The 24,849-nt window shown below is 43.9% G+C and overlaps 1 protein-coding gene across 1 annotated transcript in view; it reads left to right on the forward strand.

Moving 5' to 3' along the window:
* LOC108784872 (VPS10 domain-containing receptor SorCS3-like) overlaps positions 1–24,849 on the forward strand; it is a 436,296-nt gene that overhangs the window by 143,033 nt on the left and 268,414 nt on the right. Inside the window, exon 3 of the mRNA XM_018553807.1 lies at positions 999–1,098. Coding sequence (XP_018409309.1) covers positions 999–1,098 — 100 coding nt within the window. The remainder of the gene's footprint in view (positions 1–998; positions 1,099–24,849) is intronic.

Below are 24,849 nucleotides of genomic sequence, written 5' to 3' on the forward strand. Positions count from 1 at the left end.
TCCTTCCTTCCTTCCTCTCTCCTCTCTCTCCTTTCTCCCCATTACTCTCTCCCTTCTATCTCTCTCCTTCCTCCCCATTCCTCTCTCCCTTCTTACCTCTCTCCCTCCCTCCTTTCCCTTCTGTCACATTTTCTTCCTCCAATTTTTTCTTGTCTTCCTTTCTTTTCCTTCCTTCCTCCCCATTCCTCTCTCTCCCCTTCCTCTCTCTCCCCATTCTTCCCTCCTTCCTTCTTTCCTTCCTTCCTTCCTCTCTCATTCCTCCCCATTCCTCTCTCCCTCCCCTTCCTCCCTTCTTTCCTCCCTCCCTCCCTCCCTCCCTTCTTTCCTTCCTCCCTTCCTTGCTTGCTTTCTTGCTCTCTCTCTCCCTGAAAAGTGTTTTACTCCAAATCAAACAATTTGAGCTGGATATTGTAATTGAAGAGAAGACTAAGCTGCCGAAAGGGAGACGACTTTACATACCGCAATGCTTGAAGGATCATAGCTTTCCGCCCTTGCCTGTATCTGGTGTATTCAACAGCATTCCAGTAAAATTATCCGCAGACATTCTCAGAAAAACAGACGGCAAAGAAAGAAACCTTGACGCGTTTCACACAGAGAGCTTAATAACAATGATATTGTATTTCATTCATTGATAGAGCCGACCTTTTGAAGGAAACTATAATAGTTTGGGTCAACAGTTATAGTTCTGTTATATTTTTTTCAACAGGTATTTTTTTTAAATCTTAAATCAAAATATTATTTTGCAAATACACATTTGTTAGAATTGCTCCAATAACACGGAGCTATGAACTATACGGGTTTTCTTAAAACAGAGACCAGCAATGTTTAATAGTCTATATAGAGTAATACAGAGTAAAGGGAGAGAGAGGGTGGAGGGGATTCACTCCTCCTATTAATTCAGCCATGTGTGTATTCTCAGCTTTAGCTATTGTGCTCCATAAACAATAGCTTTTTAAAATAAAAATGCAACAAAATAAATGTGTTTTTCGTTTCTTCAGGTCAACAGACTACGGAACAACCTATGAAAAGTTCAACGAGAAGGTGGGGCTGAAGACCGTTCTTAGCTACCTGTATGTGAGCCCCACCAACAAGAGAAAGGTAAAAGAGTCTTCTTATATGTTACCACTCTGTTTTCCCATAATCCTACAGACATGTATGCGCCTTGAGCCATGGTGACAGGAGTCCTTGTCTTTTGAAAGCAGGGCAGTCTTGTAGGAAGCCCAATCCCTTAATTATGATGGAGAATCCAAGTGAATGGCTAGGCCTAGAGAAAGTAGATGTGCCTGCAGAAGACGTAGCGGGTGAATATGGAGGTCTCACTCACCTGCTGCTACAGCAATCCACAGACATCTACAGCCCCTGGAGGTCTTATCTTCTTCCTCACATATCTCGTGTCATAGCTTTATTGTTGGGGGTTTACCTTGGCAACAGACCACGGTAGCTGATTGATGCCTTCAGCGGGCTTGGTTAATTTGTATGTCTGTCCTGTACTTAGGGTTAGAACAGGTCTCAAGCCATGTTATGTTGGGTGCTCGTGGCTGGCACTAGCCTTTGTTGTCAAGTTATCAGTGGTTATTGTTGTTGGAATAAGTTTTCCTGTATGATACAATAATGTTTTGGCCTTGCCCTTCCAATGAAGAACAGTTTTAGTGTCATTCTTTGGGGGTATGAATGGGCAAGGTATGTTCCATGTTGTGTTTAAGTCAATTGCATGACTATGATCCTCAACAGTCCACATACAAATTGGCGTTGAAGCACGCATAGACTGTCCATGGTTGTTCTATGCTTCTCTTTGAAAGGTGAAAATTCGATGATGCTTCATGTGCTTTTTTTCTATCCCACAGATAAAAATTGCTGCAATTGGCTTTTGAGCAGAGGACAGCATAGATAGTAAGGGTCTAATAGACCCCTGATGTCTCTATAGGGAGTACCTGCTACCTGCACAATGCTGTCTCATAGGGGGCTTGTTGGATCCCTTGAGATAGCAATAAAGTTCTGTGGGAAAAAAAATGATTTAAAAAAAATAAAATATATCAAAATAAATCAAATTAACTTTTTTTTTAAAGTACCCCTGTTGCCCCGTGTACACACATACGTATACAAACCAGGTAGGGCATGTCTCTATATTTCGCAACACATATTGGGTATGTCCGTGAGCGCCCGAGTGAGAGAAATCATTTACAGTTCAGTCTAAACTGGTGAGCTGTAAAAGCATTTAAAGTGTTGCCTATTAATCATTGTGGTTATCGTGATGTCTTTGCAGTTTTGCAGGCACAGCCAGTTTTCAGGCTTACAATTTTTGGTATCTATTTACGTGACTCCACCCCCAGCTTTTATTTTGCACTGTAAAAAAAATTGGGGGTGCAACCAAAATATTGTGAATTATATTGTGTTTGTGGGCTGTAAAAATATTTTTAGTGCATGTTTTTTGTAAAACTATCGATTTGATGAACAATTGCTCAAATATTGTGGGAGACAAAAAATTGCAACTACCATCGTTTTATTCTGGAGGGCCTCTGTAAGGGGCACTCTTCCTACTGACCACCACTGTAAGGGGCATTCTTCCTACTGACCACCACTGTAAGGGGCATTCTTCCCACTGACCCCCCAATGTAAGGAGCATTCTTACTACTGACCACCACTGTAAGGGGCATTCTTCCTACTGAGCCCCAATGTAAGGGGCATTCTTCTCACTGACCACCAATGTAAGGGGCATTCTTCCTACTGACCACCAATATAAGGAACATTCTTCCTACTGACCACCACTGTAAGGGGCATTCTTCCTACTGACCACCACTGTAAGGGGCATTCTTCCTACTGACCACCACTGTAAGGGGCATTCTTCCTACTGACCACCACTGTAAGGGGACATTCTTCCCACTGACCACCAATATAAGGAACATTCTTCCTACTGACCACCACTGTAAGGGGCATTCTTCCTACTGACCACCACTGTAAGGGGACATTCTTCCCACTGACCACCAATATAAGGAACATTCTTCCTACTGACCACCACTGTAAGTGGCATTCTTCCTACTGACCACCACTGTAAAGGGCATTCTTCCTACTGACCACCACTGTAAGGGGCATTCTTCCTACTTACCACCAATGTAAGGGGCATTCTCCCTACTTACCACCAATGTAAGGAACACTCTTCCCACTGACCACCAATGTAAGGGGCATTCTACCTACTAACGACCAATGTAAAACATTTTTTTTCAATGACCCCTCATGAACTGGTTTTTACTAAGGGTTCCTCGATATCTGAAAATTATTTTAGGAGTTCCTTCGGTAAAAACTTTGAGAAAGGCTGTTTCCAGACAAAGGGTGTCCTAATTATTCTCCTCCCAAAGCTAAAAGGACCAAACTGAGCAAATTTCTCCTCCAAGACTTTCAGTGGGTTACAAATCTACTTCCTTCTCCTTGACAGGGGAAATATTAGTCTTTCTGCTACCTTAAGTTCTGGAGCCATGAGCCCTTGGCTTATGAAGCACATTTTTTTTTTTTGCCTGACAAGTGAAAATATATTTTCGTCATAAATGCAGGTGTAGGAGTCGAGGCATTAATTCTGAAAATTATTTGAACACTAGAAGGAAGTCGGGAAATTAGATGTGCTGCTTTCCCTCGGGGCAGATATTTATACCTAATTAGAAAAAACAAGTTCCTGGATGTTATTCAACTCAGGAAATGTTGAACATAAAGAAAGAAAAGCCCAGAAAAAAAAATGAGAACTTTATGGCAGCTGCTCCATGCCGCGACGCTCGATTAGCATTTAAATGTATACATTGCTAACAAATGCCGGGGTACTTTGTGGTTAACGAAACCGTGGAGGAGAAATACGAGCAACACGATGGTTTCCTGGTGGAAAATGTATAGAAAGGAACGAGGCCACAGCCTGCTGGGGAATGAGGGCTTTCAGGCCTCGAATTCTATGGAGACCGAAGTCAGACAGATGACAAGGCCTGTCGTTGATCGAGAGGCCTGAGACATGTCAAGCCAGTTAGATAAAAATTACTCCCTCGTTTATTGTTAAAAAGACGCCCATAAATTATTTACTAGAGCAGAAAATCAATTAGTTTTCCCATCGATCGAGTCGTACTTATTGGATTAAAGCATTGGCGTAAATAAAATATGCTTAGCTGAGGATGATGAAATGTTCTGCTAGTGGATGAAGTAGGTGGTTTTAGAAGAAAATTTATTGATGTTCGTTAACTGTTTGCCACACTCCTGAGGTGTGTTATGCTGTGTTCGGAGGTTCAAGGAACACTTGCCACAGCCACCAAGCCACATTAAAGGGTCAATCCACACACAACAAATATATATTTTTGTTCTTGATAGATGTTGGAGAGTTAACCAACCTACAGGTTCCTAAGGTGTCTCAGGGATGGACATCTATGAAGTTGCATTATCAGCTCTAAACATCTGCTTTGTCTGTGACAAGGTTCTGCAATAAGAAAAAAAAAAAAAGGTCCTCGATGTAGTCATGCAATAATTGGAGTTTATTTACGATCAAGGCACAAATACATCAAGTCTGAGCTAATGATCTGATGCGTTTTGCACCAATGGGTGCTTAATCATAAGGCTTAGGGTACCAAGTGACATAAACCAAGCAATTGCAACATGATAAAACGAGGTTTCTTAATTATACAAAGGTTAAAAAATGTTTAAAAAGACATAATAGATGTGTACATAATTCAAAGAAAGAAAGAGCAAACTGATCTCCAAAATTAACTATTCCAGAATTATAATCTGAGGCTAAATGACCATAACACACAACTTTGATGTAACATACTCTTGTACTCATACAGCACATAGACGCCTCTTCTTATATCAGGAATAGTATTGTTCTCAACGCGTTTCGCGTTCCGAGCGCATCCTCAGTAGATAAAGGAGACCCAAATAATCACATATTAGGTAAGTATACCAAAAAGGATAACAACCATCCAATTTATTTAACAATGAAATACCAGTCATATCACCTACCGTTCCCAGAGAGCGGCAAACCATGCGTGCCCGGCAAGGCCAGCAGAACAAGAGCCCAAGATCGAGGCGTGCCCAAGGACATAAAGGACTCCCATCCCCACCCCAAAAAAATACAAATAAATTATATTTAATTTCAGGAATTGGTCACGATAATTTGATTTAGGCATGGATACCAAACACATCAATCTTGTGTATCTATTTGTGGTGTATAGAGGACCTTTGTTTTCCATTTGGGCTGTGTTGGCAGCCTGGGCAAGATTGGAATTTCCAAACAGCAGCTGCACGTGGATGGAACCCGAGTCCCTTGTGGCAGTGGTGCCAGTTGATATGCATGTATGCTATCTGTACAAGGTTCTCCTCATCTTATCAACTTTGTGCTGGGACTGTGATTGGATATCAGGATTCCTAGGTAAAGCAAGAGGTGCCCTTTAATGGTAGCCAGAGAAGAAGCCCATAACTTCCTTTTGATTGCCCACTTCTTGTTTTGCTGAAAGGAATTAAAAATACTTGGTACTTTTAGGCATGTAGTAGCATATGACTCACTCTTCTTTACCCCAAATTGACAGTGTTGGTGCTTGAGGATTAGCCCTGCAGGCAGCTATCGCCATTTCATGGGGATGGCAAGAAAGTCCCCAGCCATGGAAAAACTCCTAGCTGCAACTTAAAGCTTGCACAAGGTTTCTTCTCTTCACTCTTGACAGCTGAATAGAGCAGAAGGGTAGTGAAAGGAAGGCCATTTGGGCAGAGCACCAGTCAAGGGAACCTGTTTCTTTTCTCTGAATTGGTAAAGCACAGGTTCACTTTAAGGGCAGCCATACACGCTTTGTTTTCTCTCTTTCACGCTTGTTCAATCACCTGTCCTTACGTTCCCCAGCCAATCTCTTCATCTGTTGTTATCTACAGCATAAATATTTCTTGACTGATGTGGAAGTCTCGCAGTACAGGTCATAATGGTGTCCTTGGCTCTCGGTATGTCATTGAGCTATTGATGCCTTTCACAGTGTCCTTCTTTTCTAGTTGCCAACTCTTACACTGTGTACGGTAGGGATGCACCGATACCGTTTTTTCTGTATCGAGTACCGATACTTATATTTCAGTACTCGATGATACCGAGTACCGATACCGGTACTTCCGGTAGCATAGAGCTGTCTTCCCGTGCAATCAGGAAGCCAGGAATGCTTCTTGATTGCCAGCGAAGCCGAATCCATTCTGTGTGGCCGGCTGGATGCGGATTGGCCGGGGAAGCCGGCTTCCCAGCCAATCGGCATCGAGGCCGGCCAAACAGATCTGGCCGGCTCGATGAGCCGGGCATAAAAGATGACAAGAACAATAAAAATGTAAGAAGTAAAAAAAATAAAAAAAAGTAAAAAGTGATAAAAAAGTAAAGAAAAAAGAAGAGAGAAACAAAAAAAAACATAAAAAATTAAAACCAACCCTGCCACGCCCCCATTCCCTCGGTGGGGAGGGGGGCGCATTGCCGAACCCGGCCTTGGGGCGGCATGGAGGGTAAATCCGGTCCTGCCAGCTCCTATCCTGTTCCTTCTGTAACTTTATTGTTTCCTCTTGGCTCACTCATAAAAACTGGTATTTTGTCTCAAGACCGTTTGCTTGGATCTTGGGATTCTTTGGAGATTCAACTCTTAGGAAGATCATCAAATGAACATCCTTCTCTCATTAGCTTCCAGCTCCAAGAGATATCCATGTACCGGGCTTTTAAAGTGTCCAGCATCCTTTAGATCCATGCACTGGCTGCACAACCCATCAGTTATCTGGTGCTGTGTGTTATGGAGTCAATCAGCTTTCTCTTTGTTATATTTGTAAGATACTGTGCACCAATGCCCCCGCTCCCTACAGTTGTCCTTGTACTAAGCCTCAGCACATTCAGATAAACACACATGCTTCTTGGTAAGGAAAACAGAACCCCTGGGTAGATTGAGTGTGCAGATGTTGGCAATAATAGGTATTGCCAACAACTGCCAATGCCTTCATGGGGGGAGGAGGTTCAATAACTAAAATTGATATTTTACTAACTTTGCAAGTCTGAATAAATGAATTCCTGATAAATAATGTGCAGCAACAGAATAATTTTTCAAAAATAACCCCCCCATCCCGTCCCGTCCCGTAGCTCCCGTTTAGAGACCTTGAGGCTAATAAGTCATCAGTCTGCTGCTGGCAGGAGTAAGCATTTCCTCAGTCTCCCCTCCCCTCAATGAACAGACTGCAACATTGTGGGGGTTATTCACAATGGAGCTGAAGGATACAAGCATAGCTTCGGCTGTTCCTTCGGCTCACTTCGGCCGCCGGAGCCCTTCGATTCAGTCAAATCGAAGGGCTGCTGTACGGGCTATTCACAATAGCCCTTACAGCAGCCGAAGGCAGCCGAACGGCTCAGCCGAGCCGGAGGCATATGTTTCGGCTCGGCTGAGCCGAAGTGACAGCCGAAGCGTGGAGAAAGGTCGACCGAGGCCGACCGATCTCCACGCAAATGACATTCGCCGGCATTTAGCTATTCGCTCACTGCCGTTCGGCCCCTATGAGAATATGAGAATAGGGGCAAACAGCAGCGAGTGAGTTGAAGTCCCTCTACGTTTCGGCTCAGCCGAACATGCAGAGCATGTTCAGCTGACTGAAGGCAGCCGTACTGAGCTGGAGTGAATAGCCGAACGTCGCTCGGCTCTGTTCACTTCGGCTCCTTTATTCACTCGGCTGTCTTCGGCAGCTTTGTGAATAACCCTGTGTATCTTATATAACAAGGTTTGAAGGCTACATCAAGGTCTGATCTGTGTCAAGACTAAAGGGAAGGCCGGAGTTGAGCTCTAAGTGTTGAAGATAAGGCGGATGAAGGGTTAGGTGATGCTTTTTGATGCAAGGAACACTGAAGTATGAGGTTGTAGGAATTATTTTTCTATATTCACTTAACATTAAAAATAGAACGACCGATTTCATGCGACGAAGCTGCAATTTGTTGTGATGACTTACAATCAAAGCCCGCATTGGCTTTGATGTTCCTTCGAAGGTTTTGTGTTGACACCTCCTGGGTTTGCTCGATCTACCTTACCGCGCAGCGAATGCGTTCAACTTATCTTTTTTTTGCGATGAGCTTTAATAAATGTTTAATTCGGCCATTAATTACGGTCTACACGAGCCGGATTAGAGGGGCGTGTGGAGAGGTCCGTGTACGGGCAGCGCTGCAAGCCTTTTTTGCTCGTCTCCCTCGTTTCGACAAACCCCCTTATTAGTTTAACACTTTTCCCGAATGCTCATTAGTGCTCGCTGGATTAGCTGTGATTCGGTGGCAACAAGAAGCATTACATCCAAATACTAATTGATTTGGTAGTGAGGAGAATAATTACTGGGAATGATGTACAGCTATGCGCTCGAAGGGGTAGGGGGGGGCGCTCGCATTCTTGACACAGGAAGGTCATCTGTTTGTTGTGCCTTTTGCAGGAACGATGGCGCCAATTGTGCCTTCTGTGTAATACCTATTTATAAAGAAGCGGTGTACTGAAACTTGTAGTGCTTTTCCTGGTAAGCCACTTATAGGAGCCTTTCTCACAGCTGGTTTCTGCTACAAGTATCAAGGATTGGATGGACAACTGGCGTACTTGGAAAATGTGGGACAAAGACTGCCACAAATTCATAGAAAAGTGCAATATTTTTGTAAAAAATGGCAAATACCTCTACTGTATTGGAACAGACTTACCAAACTATGACAGTGGAAGAGCAATGGCTTTACTACAGGTAATGACATTCACTCAAGCCATGCTGAAGCAAGTCAGGAGAGGGCAACATGGTGGGTAGAGCTGTAGCTTGGACTGCAGACCTGCTGCTCCCACACCGTGAGCATGGCTTTTGTGTAATCATTGACAGTCAGTTTGCCAGCCAGGTCCTGGTCTGTATCTCAAAGGCAATGGCAACAGCTCCTGTGGAAATGAAACCTGCAAACACAGGCTTCAGGGAGCCTGCATACACAGGCTTTATTCATATGAAGTCTGAAAACACAGTCTTCATTCATAAATGCATCACAACAATATTATTGCGAACCAGACCAGGGGCGTAACTAGAAATCACAGGGCCCCATAGCAAAATTTTGTATGGGGCCCGTGATTGCTAGTTATGCCACTTGCAGAGCCCACCATAGACTCTATGGTGGGCTCTGCAAGGTCTCAGTTGGGCTGCACGCCTCTTACCTGTCAGCGTTGTCCACCTCCGTGGTCACCGCCGCCGGTCCCCGGTCTCCGCCTCCTTCTATCAACGGGCGCCACCTCCTCTTACATCACTGGCCCCACCTGCTCTTAGATCGCTGGCCAGTTATGTGAGAGGAGGCGGGGTTGCTGTTAGGCGGGCTCCGCCTCCTTCTTTACTGCAAACGCCGGTGTAACCGGCCTATTCTGCCGCATCTGCTGGCTGTCACTGACACAGCTCCGCAGCGGCTGTGAGGGGGAACGTTCTCCCTCACAGGTGCTGCTGAGCTATGTCAGTGACAGCCAGCACCCGAGATGCCATAGCGACCCAGGCGGCCCACACGGCATCAGAAGGATGCCCTGGCCGGGCCCCCCTGTGCCCGGGCCCCATAGCGGCCGCCTGGGTCGCTATGGCGATTGTTACGCCACTGAAGCAGACACTGCAAAGAAATTAAAATTGTATAAAGGTTTTTCAGGAGCCATTCAAATCAAGGCAATGGCAAGAGCTCCTGTGTGAATAAAGCCTGTCAGCAGCAGGCTTTATTTATATGAACTATGCAAACAGCAGGCTTCAGGAAGCCTGCAAACACACATTCATTCACAGGCTGCAGGATGCCTGCAAACTCAAGCTTCATTCATATGAAGCCTGCAAATCACAGGCTTCATTCATAAATACATCACAACAATATTATTGCAAGCCGGACACTGTAACACAACAAAATATGTTTATCTTTTTTTTGGGAGCCATTCAAACCTGATTATATACGCCAACAATCGAACGGCAAACAAGTAAAACGACGAAGTGGCCTTGGCAATTTTTTTTCCCAGGTTAACAATAATATCTCAAAATGCGCCGGCTGAGAATGCAATACGATTTCCCTTTAAATGCCATTGTAGAAACTGTCAAAATAAAAGTGCAGTTCGGGTCGTCTGTTATTTTTAACTCACGGCACATCAAAGCTACGGTGGTTATGAAGTCCAGCCGGCATGCCTTCGGCATTTACAAAGAACTGTGTACAGGGACTAAACATACCTCTGTTGCCGGCGCACTACCAGTCCCGGCCAATTAGAAGATTCTCTCCTACGAACGCTTCATGCGCTGAACTTCAGAAATCTTCACCTTTCAAGTATCCGTAAAGGAATTCCACAGCTGATCCATTGTGAGCAGCAGAAATAAAGTACTGAAAGCTCCACCTTGCAAACCTTGCTCATTATCACGTACCCAGCAGTGTGTGCAACACGGGGGCTCAGCTTCTGCTAAGCTCCATATGCCTTGTTGTGTATTAACTCCTTCATGTCCACCCTCTGCAGATATGTATATTCATTCTACAAATGTAAAGGGAAATATACACTATACTGCCAAAAGTATTGGGACGCCGGCCTTTAACTTTCAATAGTTCTTTATTGAAGTCAAGTGAAGCATACATAACAAAATGCATATAACATAACCAACTTAACATCCAGGATACAGTATGCTTAGCAATATAATTTCCATTTATAGGGAGGTTAGGAGGAAGGGAAGATGACAAAACAAGTGGAAAGAGAGGAGGGGAGGAAGGAGGGAAGACAAGGTATGGACCAGTTATGCGTCAGGCAATATTAGAGATCAAACAATGCAGTATGGATGTACAATCCATTGGGACGCCGGCCTTTACACGCACATGAACTTTAATAGCATCCCAGTCATAGTCCGTAGGGATCAGTATTGGGTTGGCTCCGCCCTTTGCCACTATAACAGCTTCAACGCTTCTGGGATGGCGTCCACAAGGTTTAGGAGTGTGTCTATGGAATGGAATGTTGGACCATTTGTGAGGTCAGGTACTGATGTTGGAGGAGAAGGCCGGGCTCGCAGTCTCCGCTCTAATTCATCCCAAGTGTTTAAAGACCGGACTGTCAGCCGTAAATCTGGGTCTGAACGTGCGAATTGTGGCCGTCAGCGACTAGTCAATGTTAGGGCAGAACGGAGAGTGGCAAGACTGGTACAAGACAACAGAAGGGCAACAGTGCCGGTTCAGATTCCTCGCATCACCTTTCATCATCTCGTGGAGTCACGAGGCGGCCCAACGAAGTACTGATGGGGTGGTCATACTAATCTGACCACTCAGTTTATATATACTGTATATATAGAGAGAGAAAAAAATAGACATGTGCATGGCAAAAAAAAAAGTGTTTGAATGAAAACGAAAAACATTTGCATTAGTTTCCTCACAGAAAACAAATTTTAATGCGGTTTCAGATTCGGAGGCAACGAGCCTCCAAATCTGAAACCGCACACTGAAACTGCAGAGCGGGCGGCGGCCATATTGACAGACGGCACGTTCTGCGCATGCTCGCCCCCATCTTTGGGTGTATCTTGGTATACACCAAGATGGCAGTGCCTGCATGTTCGGGGGCCGCCATCTTGGTGTATACCAAGATATACCTAAAGATGGTGGCGCCCCAGCGCACAACACGCTGGCGACTGATGTGGCCACAGCTCGTTCAGCATGTGACGTCAAGCTCTCCGCCTCCAACATGGCGGTGGGCATGAGCAGAACACACATTTATTTATGCCCTCATATAGCTTTAGTATATCCGGGCATATAATACATTCGCAATTTCAGATTCGGACGAACCGCCGAATCAACAGAATTTTGTTGATTTTGTAGATTCGTCTGGTTCCGAATGCACATGTGTAGAGAGAAAACACGCTCATCAACTCTCACCAACTGGACTTACTAAATGTTTCTTTACACTTTTATACTTGTATCATTAAAAGAAGAGAAAACAGTCAAACATTTACATATGTTACCCCTTAATAGCCCACGAGTGCCACCATGATCTCCACTCCACTTCAATATGGTCTTGATAAGTACACCCATGGATATGTGTTGTATTTTAACCACACAGCAACCTCATCGCTATGCAGCATTCTGTCCTTTGTATGGCCATACATACTGTATATTTACTTGTAATTCCATTATCCGCAGAGTCCATATCCAGACTAGCAACTTCTTAAATGAGAACTTATCCAGCTGGGGACTATGACACACTGGTATTCTTGGAGATAACCACATCATATGCGCTGTCAAATATCTACGATCAAAATAATTATATCCTGACCACAAATCCCCTGGAGTTTCCATTTATATAGGTTAGGTTATGCGCTTGTGGGCTTAAAACATGCATTCATCAATGAATGTTGGGTGAGAGCATCTGGGGGAGTTATTGATGGAGAAGGATCTGGGAATTTTAGTAGATTTCATAGACTTAATAACAGAGTCATGCCAAACTGCAGTTTCTAGAGCAAGCAAAACACTTTCTTGTAGAGGTGCACCGAAATAGAAATGTAAAAACCGAAACAAATCCGAAATAAAAAAAATTGTCAGGCCGAAACCGAAAATGTTTTTATTTAAATTTTTTCACATTTTAAAAATATTTTATTTTTATTTAATTTTTTATAAACTTTAAAACGCTCTCCTTCCTGACAGCTGTCACAGGAGGCTGAGTAAGCGGTGTGGGAGGAGAGCTCAGCCTCCTGTGACAGCGCGGGCTGTCTCCGCACACACACCACTTTGCCGGACTGTGATAGGAGGCTGAGCGGTGTGGGAGGAGAGACGCCGGCCGCTCACAGCGCTCTCCTCCTGCAGTGCTCGGCCGGCTGTCACTTTCTCTCCTCCCCGCTGGGACACAGATCGGCGCCCAGCGGGGAGGAAAGAAAGAACGGATGCACCGATGTATCGACAGGAAAATTGCACATTCGGCATTTAGCCAAAAGTACCATTTTCGGCCGATATGTTTCGGCGGCCGATATATTGGTGCAACCCTACTTTCTTGTATTAAAACAAAACATAAAAGGTTGTAAGGGTTTCTGGAGGGGTGTAAATGACCGTCCAAGAGAGATATTTTTTAAAGAAATATACAAATTTTATTGCTAATACATAATTAATAAATTGCATACATGATTCAAAACAATCTTATTAAAAATCAAAACCCTGCAGAGGATACATCGGTATATTCATGATTAACAACTCTAAAATTAATTTGGTCCAACAATTCATTATTTAGTTCAGTGTATTCAAATGTGGTTTCATGATTATAACCAAATAGTAGTTTTTCAAAGCATAGCTTAACTTATTAGGCCCCGACGCGTTTCGCCATGGGCTTCATCAGGGGACCCGTTCAGGATGAATCTATTAATAAGAAGATTTTTCTTCATTTATATGTACATCGTATCTGACATTCATTGATGCATACGTTTAGATCTATTGGTTATATATACTAATATTCCTAAATATAATCCCAACTAGCTCAATTGAATACTATATAGTTGCTCTGAGAGCTGTTACTTACCATGCCGGGTTGATCTGCGGTATGAGGGAGAAGTGCCCAGGAAGCCAGTCAGGAGCGGGCGGGGATTTGACCCCCCATCGCCTCCACTGCTCACCTGGTTTGTCCTGGTTAATTTGTATATTTCTTTAAAAAATATCTCTCTTGGACGGTTATTTACACCCCTCCAGAAACCCTTACAACCTTTTATGTTTTGTCTAAATATGCAATTAGGGGGAGAGGTGTAAAACTAGGTATACACAGGGGGACTACCCATAATTTATTAGATTCTTGTATTAAAAAAATATACAATGTCTTGTGTTCAGAAAGAGATGTATAATATGGTCCCTTTACAAAGCATTAGTAAGACTTCATCTTGAATATGCAGTTTAATTTTTGGCACAAGTTCACAAAAAAAGATGTTGCAGAACTAGAGAGAGTTCAGAAAAGGGCAGCAAAATGAATAAGGGGCACGGAGGAGCTCAGCTTCGAGTAAAGATTAACTAAACTGAATTTATTCTCCACTGAAAAGAGGCAATTAAAAGGGGATGTGATCGCCTTGTTATGATATAAATTGTCCATATCTAGGTAGCTATGTGCACAGTTGACTGCTTTGAGGTCATTGCAAAAGACAACGGGGCTTTCTTTGCATCTGGAGGAAAGGAGATTTGACCGCCGTGTCCAGAAAGGCTTCTATACAGTAAGCAGGGCCGGTGCTGTCACTAGGCAAACTAGGCAGCCTCGAACACTCACCCCCCCATGGCGCCCCCTGTCTATTTAAAATTGCAAACACCTAATAGCAGGCTGGCTATTATACCCGCCCACTGAGCAGAGGAGCGGAACTGAGAGACAACTTTCTCTCTCAGGTCCACTCATCTGTTCAGTGGTGGGGTTTCAATAGCCAGCCTGCTATTGGCTATTTCAAATTAAAATAGCCAATAGCAGGCTGGCAATTGCTCCCAGCTGCTTACATTCACCTGTCGCTAGCCAGCAGAAGAATGGGGCCGCGCGAGGGGACTGGGGGTTGCGCCGCAGGTGAGGGTCTGGTTGGTGCAAGTAGCTGGTCTTGCCCAGGGCGCAAAATAGTCTAGCACCGGCCCTGACAGTACGAACGATGAAAATGTTGAATAGACTACCACAGTGCCAGTTCTAGCCAACGCAGTAGATTGCTTCAAAGATCAGTTGCTAAAGGCACACAATATAACTGACTATTAATATTTATGAACTATTGCACAGTAGATTGTTGATCCATGGAGTATAAGGCTGTCTTGGAGGATAAGGAAGGATTTTCTTTTTGTTCATTATTGAAGCAAACTAGACCATGCATTTTAAGGGGGGGGGGGTTGCCTTCCTCTGGAATAGTGATGAACCAATCTGGCCTGGGTGTGTTTCATTTGGAAGCTCGCCAAACCCAGCCAGAACTCATGTTCAACCCAAACCAGAAGTTCCTGCCTGCTCTGGAATAACCATGGGTATAGAGTTCTGTGGATGCGGGTCTTTGATTTATTTAATTTTTGTCGATTGGTTGAACTTGATGGACATAACCGTCATCTTTCATTTAATGTAACTATGTAGTAAGCGTGCTTTTTAAGAGCCTTTTGCCTTTCATTGGATCAACTGCAAGTTTAGGGAACATACATGCAAGGTTTTTTGTTTTGGTCAGAGCGGACCTTTACTCCCTTTCACTAAAAATCACATCAGCAGCCAGATCTCCATGCTGATATGAAATAATTTTACATTCATTAGTTAAAGTGACACAAGACTCGGGAGTTAAATCTTGAAAATACATTCAGGTGCTTTAACTATTAATAACAATGTATCTTATTTGTGTATCACTAAGCAAGCCAAACAAGGAGACGAATGCAAGTCTCGCGTAGAGAAAATTTAAAGATTTAAAGCTCATGTTTAAAGTGACACTAAATTTAGGAATTTAATCTTACAAATGCATTAAAGTATCATATATATTAACAACAATGTATCTTATTTGTGTATCACTCGGCTGTAGTTCCTCCAATCATCTCTGAATTGGCGCTGACACTGTCCTTCCTTCTGGAGGGGGGCTACGTCTGTTCCCCATGGTCCCTGTGTGTGTGTAAGCTTCTCAGCACCGCAAGGCCTGGATCTCAACTGCGGGGGAGCGTACGGTTTTATCAGTGTTTGGTCTCGGGGATACTCTCTCAATTGATTAGAGATTATATGAGACCATTAACATCATTTAAACCGTGGGAGATGATGTGAGTATGAGGTTGTTAAGGAACCCTGGTGAAACACTTCTATTTGGACTATAGCCCCTACTGGTGATAGTCGGTATATCACTAGTCTGAATTGGTACAGGTTTTCACTTTAGGTTTGAGGATATACAGTGTGTAACAAGTCAGCATATGAGTAAGTATTTGCAAGTATAGTCTCTTGTAGTACGTTGCTATTGGCTAAATAGATATGCACAGAATACTGTATTACAGTCCGTACAAGCCTTTTGTATAGTGCCCAGCAGGGCCAGTGTGATACTTGCGGTTTGAGGCTATCAGAGGGGATCTGCCTTAGCTGGTCTTAGTGGAGTGCTCTCTTCCAGGTGGTCAGATGATGTGGGTGCTGGTTGATGAGCCTCTCCAGTGAGCAGTCCCAGTGGCTGGTCTCCGGGTCTGGTGGGGATCAGGATACCCTGGTAACTGGGGGTACGTATAGGGAGATGCTCCCTTGTGTGGTCTCACGGTACGGATAGTGAACAGTCCGCGTTCACTGTTACAGTAGGACGCCGACTGTTCGTATGATCGCGGCTTAAGGAGCCCGCGGCGTGTACGCTGGGGGAGGGGCTAACTGACGGCGTGCGCCGGAGGGAGCTGCTGCGCATGCGCCAGAGGGAGCCGCTGGAGTCCGTCGTGCGCCTGCGCAGGCCCGACTCGCAGCCCAGGGACAGAAACGAGTAAGTCCTTTACAGGGTGCTGTAAAGTAGTCACCGCTCCAAGCTCACTCCCGGGATGGACTACAATCTCATGTTTAGTTTACTAATTTGTATTGAGATTGTAGTTCTTCAAGGGAGGGAGCTTGGAGCGGTGACTACTTTACAACACACACAGGGACCATGGGGAACAAAAGGAGCCCCCCCTCCAGAAGGAAGGACAGTGTCAGCACCAATTCAGAGATGATTGGAGGATCTACAGCCGAGTGATACACAAATAAGATACATTGTTGTTAATAGTTAAGGTACTTGAATGTATATTTAAGATTTAACTCCGGAGTTTAGTGTCACTTTGAATAAACTTTTTTTTTTTTGCTTTTACTTACAATTTCTGTTTTTACACTTCCTGGTTGAGTGAGGCACTGGTGATGTAGCCCTGGCCTCAAAGATGCATCCTGGGGAGACTACATCACCCGTTCCTTACTGGGAAATCTCATCTGTAAACTGTAAAATTCTTGCAAGATCTCAGGGGAAAGGAACCCCCCCCCCAGATAATGTGCACGGTCACATGTTCCAGGAGGCAGATCCAGAGTTCCAGGAAGTAAAGGGAGATGGAATCATCTGCCCATAGTAAAAATGGCCACCATAAGAAGAATGAGGAGGAAGAGAAAAATAGTATATGCAAGGAATTAAAAGCCTGCAATTATCTATAAGTATCTGTTTACATTACTAAACATGCCTAAGGTGCCTTTGTTGTCATTTTAAAGATAAGGGCTCCGCTTCAAAAAGCCTGGTGGACTTAGATCTTCTTTCTTTAACCTGAATAATTACACTGCCTGGCCAAAAAAAAAAGGTTACCACCTGTATTTAGCTAAGCAAATTGGTAAGAGCCTTCCATTGGATAATTAAACTAGGTTCAGTAGCGTTATGTCCCCAAAAAAGTGGGTCATCTGCCGACTTGATTATACTGAATGACCAGGTCTATCCATCAATGGATATTTGCTTCCCTGATGACACATTGGGATTATTCCAGGATGACAATGCCAGGATCCATCGGGCTCAGATTGTGAAAGGGTGGTTCAGGGAGCATGAGACATCGTTGTCACACATGGATTGGCCACCACAGAGTCCAGACCTTAACCCCATTGAGGATCTTTGGGATGTGCTGGAGAAGACTTTATACAGAGGTCCGACTCTCCCATCATCACTACAAGATCTTGGTGGTAAATAAATGTTGTGACATTGCATAAGCTTATGGAAATGATGCCACGACGAATGCGTGCCGTAATCAAAGCTAAAGGCGCTCCGACTAAATATTAGAGTGTGTGACTTTGTTTTTTTGGGCCAGGCAGTGTATGTAATTACTGTATGCAAATGAAGGTCATCGATGGCCAACTCTACATGTATCTGGGCATAGGTTTCCCTAAAGTGACATTAAACCCTCAGATTTTTTAACATAAACCAATACTGTAATGTGCGCCTTACTGTAATCCATGGTTGTTTCCCTTCTCTTTGCTGCTCTTCCTTTTAAATCTGTATCTGTTCTCATGCTGGGCAGAACTTCCGTTTTGCAGCAGACAGCCTTGTCTCTGGAATGGATACACGGTGTCTGTGTGTAGGTTTGCAACCTGAGCCAGCACTACAGGAAGAGGTCCTCAGCTGCAAAGGGAAGTTCTCCCCTAGCATGAGAACATATGAGGATTTAAAAGGAAGAGCAGCAAAGAGAAGGGAAACAACCATGGATTACAGTAAGGCGCAGTATTGGTTTACGTTAAAAAATCTGAGGGTTTAATGTCACTTTAACAAATGAGCACAGTCAGGTCTCCTTTGCACTAGACCACATGTGTCAAACTCATGGCCCAGGGGCCGAATCCGGCCCACCAGGCCATTTCCTAGACTTCTACTTTCAGATCTAGGTATTAAGTTATTACTAAAACCAGTGATAATCGAATGCAGAGGCAATTATGATAAAGATTAGAAAAATGTATATAGTCTTAGTCTTTGAGGGCAACCATAATGTTGATGCGGCCCACGATTAAATTGAGTTTGACACCCCTGCTCTAGACCAACCTTTGCATAATGACGTGGCGTGCAGTTTTGTGGATCGTATAGATTAGGCACTGGACAACAGTAGGACCGCATGTATCTCATGTAGGGTAACACAGGTGAAAGTATTTTACTGGAATCGTTCAGAGTGTTTGTCACAGACCCCTTGTAAAATCCAGCCTGCCATCTGTACGGTTGGTAGCATCAGGCAATTCAACCAGCGAAGCAACAGATTAACAACTTTCCATCTAAATGTGGAGGAATTTATCTGGTGAAGGTGATAATTAATCCTAAATCCCAGCACTGAAATTAAACAGCAATGGCTAATGAGTATGTTAACTGTACGTGGTAATTAGTGTAATTGTATCTCCCAATAATAACGGAAAATTAAACAAAATGTTATGATCTTATTTATTTTTAAACACAACTTTAATTTGCATTTTTTTTTTTTTTAACGATCACAGATTATATGAACAGGAATAAACTGGGAGATTAATGACAATTTCAGTAATTAGAATTGTATGAGGATTTTTTTTTTCTTCCAGAGTGCTTGCCCGTAAGATGATGGGCGTATGGGGGTGTTGCAAAGGTGAGCTTATAAAAAAGAGAGAGTTCAGGGAGGGCGTACAGTTGCTATAGTTGCTGTAAAAAAAATAAAAAAAAAATGCCAAGCTGATATCTTTCATGTTAAGAGCTAGAGATGAACAGAGTGATATGAGCAACCAAAAAATAGAATGCCATATCATATATCATCAGCCTGGGATTATGCAAGAACCTGAATATTCAGTCTTAAGGTCCCCACACACCTTACGATAATCGTACGATAATCGCGGGAAGTCCCGCAATCGTACGATTATCGTAAGGTGTGTGGAAGCCGTGCGACCTCTACTACTGTAAGGTCGCACGACTTTAAACTTACGGACATGTTCGAAACCCCGCCGAGCATCGTACGATGTTCGGCGGGTTTGTGGCATGTCCGTACGATAACAGCCGTACGGGCCGGTGTGCGCAAGTGCACACTGCCCGTTCGGCATTGCGGTCATCGGAAGCCCGCCCCTCAGGGGGCGTGGCTTGAAATCATCGCAAGTACGATCTGCCTATGCAAGATAGCCAGATCGTACGTTTTTTTTAAGTACTTTACAACCATCGCAAGACAAAAGTCTTGCGATGGTTGTAAGGTGTGTTCCCAGCCTCAAAGTAAACTTGTCGCTACCTTTATGATTCTGAATAGGCCAAAAGGCTACAATGGAGGCTCCAAACAGTGCTCCAAACAGTGCCCACACCTAATTGTAGTAGCCTTCTACAACATCCAGGTTGCCCCTTATCTTGGGCACATTAACTAGTTGACATCCGCGGTGTTAAACCCCCTTCCCATCCAGGCCATATTTCAGTGTTCAGCGCTGCGGTACTAAGACGCGTATTTACGTTTAAATCTGCGTAAACGTGGGGAAGTTAAACATTTTGGGGGTTTTTTTTCACTTTTTTATATGTGACTTTTATTTTATTTTACTATAGATTGTAGTCCATTCCGGGAGTGAGCTTGGAGCTCACTCTCATGATGCACTACAATAAACTATGATCCCATAAACTATGATCACCATTACAATCGTTTGCTTGGAGCTTGGAGCGGTGACTACTTTACAACATACACAGGGACCATGGGGTACAAAAGGAGCCCCCCCTCCAGAAGGAAGGACAGTGTCAGCACCAATTCAGAGATGATTGGAGGATCTACAGCCGAGTGATGCACAAACATATACTAACCTCCTCCCGTGACCCAAAGCTCAGTATATCGCGGGCTATTGCCCGCTGCAGCCAGGGCCTCACCGAGTCACCGCTCACTGCAGGGAGACGATCTGGAAGTGAGCGGCGGCATATTTCTGCTCACTTTCCGTTAGATAGAGCCGACCTGTGACAGCTTTTGCAACAGGTCGGCTTTAACTATGAGGATGAGTGAAAATCACTCACCTCATAATTCTCTTTAAGGTTGTGGAATCTTCTGGGTCCTGGAAGGGACATTCTTTGGGTGCCCTTGCCACTTTTAGGATTACGTGGACACTTCTGATTGGATGTCCAGTGGTGGAATTCTTAGGTTCCCAGAGGCTCCAGCTGGGCAACAAGACTGGTCTGCAGTGGGCCCAGACTGCAGCACTGGAAAGTTGGTCTTCACTTCTGGAAGAGGAATGGAAGGAAGGCATAGGGAGGGGTCTAAATGAATCCAGAGATATAAGCGGGCTGTAAGTTTAACAATCAGCCCAATTTTTGTATGTTCTCTTTAACCAAATATGGCTGAGCTAATGGCTAAAGAGTTAATACTGTGCTTCATTGCACTTTCTGACCATACAAGCTCCATTTTTTTCTTTAGACTTCCCTTGATGTAAAATATGTTAATCATTGTGATGAAGCATGAAATAAGGTATTAAGTCATTCGATCACAGTTCATTGGTTTTGAATTGGGCTGTTTTAATGGATTCTCTAATTTTTGCACCATGTTCCAGAACAGAGCGTTCCGCTTGTTCTGTCTTAGACCGCCTCGGACACGACGTGCGCCTACACCAGCCTCGCCGAAATGCGTTCTTCCATCCAAGATAAAAATATTTTCAAAGTAGAAAGTTTTGCGATAATGTTTCTTTGAAGTGCAAAAATTATTTTGAAACATTGCCTTGGCCTCGTTTCGATCCCTTTTGTAGCTGATATTACACTGTGTCTGAAAGATGAGGTTCTGAAAAAGCTTTGGGTGAAGGCTCGGCTCTAATCTTCGCATTGCTCTTTAGCTTCTGGTTACCTGGGTAGAGGTTAAACAGGGCCCATTTAGATATTTCAAAAGGAAGAGGAAGTCATGCTGGGATAATTGAGATGTAGAAATTTGGTGCATACCGACTGGAATTTTAAGTACTTTGCAATATTGCGCTCTATGGGACCAAATATATGAAGGACTAAAAGCCCTCAAAGTACTTTTTTTAAAAATTGAAAGTAATATTATGGTCTGGGCGTTTTTTAACTTAATGCATTCTCTGCATTAGGGTAAAAACGGCCCAGCACCTTTTTTCTACCCCAGTCCCCTCCACACTTACCTGTCAGCTGCCCTCGTCCACGCCGCCGGTCCGAAGCGATCCTCCGTTCCCCGAACTTCCGGGTTGTGGGGGGAGGATACCGATGGCAGAGGAGCCATAGGCTCAAAGAGGGAAGGGGCGTGGCCTGACACAGGGCTGTGTGTGTCTATGGACGCACACAGCCACTGTGGAAACGAGCGGGCACGAGCACGCGTGGGTGCCTCCACTAGAACACTGGAGGCACCCATGCACTGGGCGGGGGGAAAAACGCTGCGGGGAGCCACTAGAAAACGAGGAATTAGAAACTTTTAAAGAAAAAGAGCAAAGGAGAAATTTTGAAACAATTAGGCTTTAATATCACTTTAAAGTGTATGTGAACCCTAACAACAAATTTATTTTATTTGCTTTTATCTTCCTTTTGGTCTGTTAAATATACTATTGGAAGCATTTTGTTGATCTTGTCAGAAATTCCGAGCTGTCCTGTGTCCTCTGCACACTTCATTTAGGGGGTCATTCAGCAGCAGAAAGGGGAGGACTATGAGATGGGAAGGAAGCCAGCATTGGGCTTTAGTGTATTTAAAAACAGAGTTTGTATTTTTTTGTTTTATTTTATAAAGAAAAAATACCAAAAACTTTGCAGAAAACATCTTTTACTTTCCCTTACTTAACAAAATATCAAATAAAAAGGAATGTACAAATCCCCCAAAAAACCTTTTTTTTGGGGGATAATGGTGCACTGGATACAGCACATCTTTAATATACAGATCATACACAGAGGAAAGAGGGGTTAATATACAGGTTGCATATGGTAGGAGGATGGAGATGAAGGGGTTAATGTGCAGGATAAGGGAGATGAAGGGGTTAATATACTGGTCACTACTGAGACAGAATGGAGATGAAATGTACAGTCAGGGGCGTCCCTACACTTTTCGCCACCTGAGGCCGCGGGGGGGCAGGGGGGAAGAAGCTGGAGGCAAGGGCACACGTTATGGCATAATAGCACGCCGCCCAGCTCACTGACATCACTTGTTGCCAGGGGCTGGGCAGGATGCCAGCCATAGCCTCCTGCTCAGCTCTTGGCAACCAGTGACGTGATGCCAGCCAGAGTGTCATAGGTCGCTAAGAGCTCTTAGCAACCTGGGACACTATGCCCAGAAAGGGGGCGGAAGGCACACCTGTCATCCCCCCCATCTGACCCAGCTCCTACCCTTCATTCATTAAATCCATCATTAATAAAATCCTCCTTCCTCCCCTACCTCCATTGTGTGAGGAAGGGGAGGGCACTCAAATGTAAACACAGGCAGTGTTTACATTTGTGACCACTGCGAATGGCCATCCCAAGGCACACACACTGATTGGCTCTGGCCAATTCGCTCGACCGTATGACAATATGCAAACGAATTAGGTATGGGTCATAATCATGGTTGGCCCGAACCTGAAGCTCATCCTTAGTACTGAACACGTGATTGCCCTTTTCTTTTTGGTCAGTTTGCTATCACCACGATCACCATTATAATTATTTTCATTATATTGTTCTTTCAATATTTTTTGACCATTTCTTAAAAGAGCATACTGACAGAGAATCATTTCTTCTGAACCTCTCTATACCCAACAGGCCATGTTTTTTAGGACATCCTTAGATTCCACAGCTACAGTAATTAGGCTTTTCAGAATTCACAGGGAGAGGCTTCTACTTGTCTCTATGGAATCGACCTGGAAAGCTGCCAAATTTAGGGGGCAGCACAGGAGCAACTTTCTTATTTTGTAATTGATCTATCACTACTTTCTGCTTTATAAGGCTTTTTTTTTGGTATTTTGGTCTTCTCGTTGCCATAATCTTTGTGGTTGTACTATCCTACTCTATAGCTGAAGTTACCTCCTCCTTCCTAATGATGTTTTGTATGGTTTCTTGGTTTCTGCTGGTCTATGAGCTGGCAGACAAAAGAAAAAAACAAACTGGACAGTGGCGGCGCCCATCTTCCGTCTTCGTTCTTCTTAATTGTTTTCAGTATTTCGTCTGGTAACCTTTCACGAGACATCATCTTAAAGTCACATCTCTGAAAAACAAATATATATATATCAGTTCCGTCCGTGCCGCCTTGAATATTGATGCTCTTTCTTTTTTCCATCTTAATAGCGTTGGCTTGATCCGAGATCTCGTGGTATTAGTGCTTGATGGCTTAGAGAGATCAAACGTGCTGAGAAAAAAAAGGTTATTAAACATATTCCACCAAGAAAGTTCTTTTTTTTCCTCTTCTTTTCTTTTTCTCCATAACCAGGAATAGTTTGCGAGCGGCGTAGGAAAACACGGAGACGTCTCCAAGGGACTGTTAGCTAAATTTATGCGGCTGAATATGCTTTGTGGCTTTGCAAGTCCTGCTCTGCAATATTTAATAACTTTGTCGGCTCTCTATCTTCTCAATCAAGGGCCGGTTGGCGCTGCCATTAATCTGAAAGCCATGGGTGATTCTAGGCGGCTAATGAGCTCCGTTTGGCTGGGGTCGCACGAACCTTTCATAACGCGCTCGTGTTTTGTATCTTCTAGAAGGCTGATGATGTTTGTGACTGCCCTTTGATCTACTTTGGAAATTAATTCTGAGGTGCCTGCAACACACACTCGCACAAAAAAACCCAACATTGTGTTGCTATGGATATTTTGATTCTGTGCACGATGGAAGGTTTGTGTACGGCTAAGGGGTTCTTCATTTTTCCTGTACAAGGGGTTTATCGTGAGATTATCGTCAGGGCTGAATTTACTCTCTCTGCTGCCCCAAGGCCAGGTTCCTCAATGCGCCCCCCCACCATGGAAAATGCAGGCTGCATACAAGTGATCTCGTCGACATCGGTGAGATCACTTGTACAAAACAAGCGGCGGGTTCCCCACTCTACATTTAGCTCTGCTTGCCCAAAGTCGGGCTAAATGTAGAAAACAACTACCCGCCCGGTGCCCGGAACTCAATGTCCCAGGTGTCGGGAGATAGGAATTCCACACCCCGAGCTGCCCCTCTATTCCCTGCTGTCCCAAGGCAGGGCCTTCTTTGGGCTTGTGGGAAATCCGGCCATGATTATGACTTAGAGAGATCAACTAACTCTCTACGGCCATACAGTTCGCCAAAGGCCATAGTAACGATAGACCTGTTACTACATATTGAGTTATGGACAAATGTATTGTGTGCATTATGAGTTGCAGTATCTTCGAAGTACAACATTTTTGTAAAAGTATATGGAAACTCTAGAGCTGAAATGCTCTTATTTGCTTCCTATTGGTCTATTAAAAGCGTTTTGTTTTATCAGTTTGATAAGTGCAAAAAAACCTACTGATTCTGCCGAAAATCTGATTCTGTTCTGTGCATGCTGCAGTGTTATTTCAAGGGGC

Source organism: Nanorana parkeri, unplaced genomic scaffold, assembly GCF_000935625.1.
Source record: "Nanorana parkeri isolate BGI_ZX_2015 unplaced genomic scaffold, ASM93562v1 scaffold130, whole genome shotgun sequence".
In the NCBI taxonomy this organism is placed as follows: Eukaryota; Metazoa; Chordata; class Amphibia; order Anura; family Dicroglossidae; genus Nanorana; species Nanorana parkeri.